This window comes from Acanthisitta chloris, unplaced genomic scaffold (assembly GCF_000695815.1).
Source record: "Acanthisitta chloris isolate BGI_N310 unplaced genomic scaffold, ASM69581v1 scaffold6213, whole genome shotgun sequence".
In the NCBI taxonomy this organism is placed as follows: domain Eukaryota; kingdom Metazoa; phylum Chordata; class Aves; order Passeriformes; family Acanthisittidae; genus Acanthisitta; species Acanthisitta chloris.
This window is the reverse complement of record NW_008666463.1, coordinates 83,701-85,767: the sequence shown is the minus strand read 5'-3', so window position 1 is coordinate 85,767 and position 2,067 is coordinate 83,701. Positions and strand designations below refer to the sequence as shown.

Sequence of the window (2,067 nt, the reverse complement as noted above, 5' to 3'; positions counted from 1 at the left end):
CAGCCGGGAACGAGTCTGCCTTCAGCGCGGAATGCTGCGCCGGCGGAGCGGTCGACGGCAGAAACGCTGCAGGCACCTGCCCGTTGTTGGTGGGGGCAGAGGAGGCTGAGGGCAGAGTGCCGCAGGTGCTGGTCACGGTCGAGATGGCTGTGGCCGCAGCACTCGTCTTGGGAACGCAGGCGAAGAGCTGCTTCCTGACCGAGGAGGGAGTCCGGTTACTGCTCACACACAGCGGCTGGGTGGAAGCAGCTACAGATGAGACTGTAACAGGACAACTAGAAGTAGCTAATCCAGGAGACTCCGTCTGCAAAACGTTGCCGTTCTGGGTACCTACACGGCTCGAGCTATTATGCTTTGGAGAGCTGTTTGTGCTGCCAGGGTTAACTGGTCTCACCGGGAATGGTCCCCAAGTGTTCGGTGAAGGTGAAAAGGTTCCTCCAAACTGGGCCATAGGTAAGCGAGGGTGCCGGATCTGTTGCATAGTTTGGGCAGCCAGCAAGGCAAAATGAGGGTGAGAGTAAGCGAGAGGAAGAGACACCGGAAAAGACGAGCGCACGTTCGCTGGGACATTCTTGTTCAATTTGTTAGTTGGCTGGAAAGTAGATAGTGTTGATGACTGCGATGTGACCAGGGGCGGTGCTCCGAGTGGAAAGGAGTTCTTGTTGGAAGCGGTCGCAGTGCTGACTCCAGATGAAAAGTTTGCGTGGATCGACTTGGTACTCGAAGCAGGTGTTCTTATATGAGTTTTAGGAATCAGATCTTCCAGTTCCTTGGCAGGATCTTGAATAAGGGCATTGATGAGCTGCACTGCGTATCGTGTGGACTCTGTACCACCCCTAGATTAAATACAAACAGATTTATCTCTTGCAAAAGCAAACCCCACTTTGTGCAACACTCCACAGTCTCAATTTCATACTGATCTCTAAGTCTATTGCAGTAAGCTATTCCTTGACGTTTGTGTATCTTTAGGATTATCTCTGAAGTCAACTGTCAGCGTATATTGGCACCAGGAATGTCTGTTCTATTCTAGGACCAAGAAGTTAAATAGGTCCTGTCTTAAAAAGTAAACAAACATCTCAAACACTGTGGACTAACTCAAGACTTTAATTTAAAGATACTGTACCTTATAGTGATCATCCTCTCTCCATTCTTATCTTTTTGCTTATCAACATCAATATGGGCTCCAGTGACATCCTGAATTGCTGTGATGTTGCACCCACCTCTTCCCATTATTCTAGACACGACAGAAGCTGGGACTGATAATTTCTTTGACCTGTACCACAAAGATCAGAACTCTGTGAAATGCATTCAAACTCCAAAGGCACACAAAACCCCCTTGCTGTCTGACAGGGGCTGAAGCAACATTCTTAAGTTTCAGGGCTGCAAGTGAGTCCCCAGACTTTGAAGCCTTGTGCTCACACACTGCTTTCAGGCTTGCTAGTGATGTGCACTAGCACAATGCTGAACAGTTAGAGGAGACTGAAAGAGGGTTCAGAAAGCACAGTGCTCACAGTGCAGGTGCCTCCAGGTTCAGAAAGCACAGTGCTCACAGTGCTCACAGTGCAGGTGCCTCCGAATACGGTACAGATCCCCTGAAAAGGCTGCCAGCTTCATATAGCTATTCCAGTCTTGGAAACCTTTAAGCAACTTGATCTTCAGGAAATTTTTTTCTCACTTAAAATAACCCCATTTTATTTTAAACATCTAAATGTTCTAAAGCATCACCTTGTGTTGACAAGATGTCTTTTCTTTCCCCCTTTCTGCCAGGACAGTACACTACAACCCTTCCCATCTCCAGAAACCTCAGAGCATGCACCCAGCTCTATCCCAAGGCTGTTTCATACTTGGGGTTTTCTTCCCCTCCTTCACCTCCAAGGCTCCTCTCTCATGCCAGACATGCCAGTCACTCCCTCCCCAAACCAGAGGGGAGGGAGTGACTTTCACAAACATCCATACTGCTCACAGGGCTCCTGACTCTGCCTTGGGCTGCTTCCACATCAGTGCACTGGGAACCTCAGCCCACCACTCAAGGAGACATTTCTCCTCCAGGAGAGTCCAGCCCGGTGC

The 2,067-nt window shown here is 49.3% G+C and overlaps 1 protein-coding gene across 1 annotated transcript in view; it reads right to left on the bottom strand.

The window, feature by feature from the left end:
* Nucleotides 1-11: 11 nt before the first annotated feature.
* Nucleotides 12-2,067, bottom strand: part of LOC103799772 (ankyrin repeat and KH domain-containing protein 1-like) — a gene marked incomplete at both ends in the record, with an annotated part of 76,047 nt that continues 73,991 nt past the window's right edge. Inside the window, 2 exon segments of the mRNA XM_009072120.1 lie at nucleotides 12-836; nucleotides 1,124-1,273. Of these exon segments, the coding sequence (XP_009070368.1) occupies nucleotides 12-836; nucleotides 1,124-1,273 (975 nt within the window).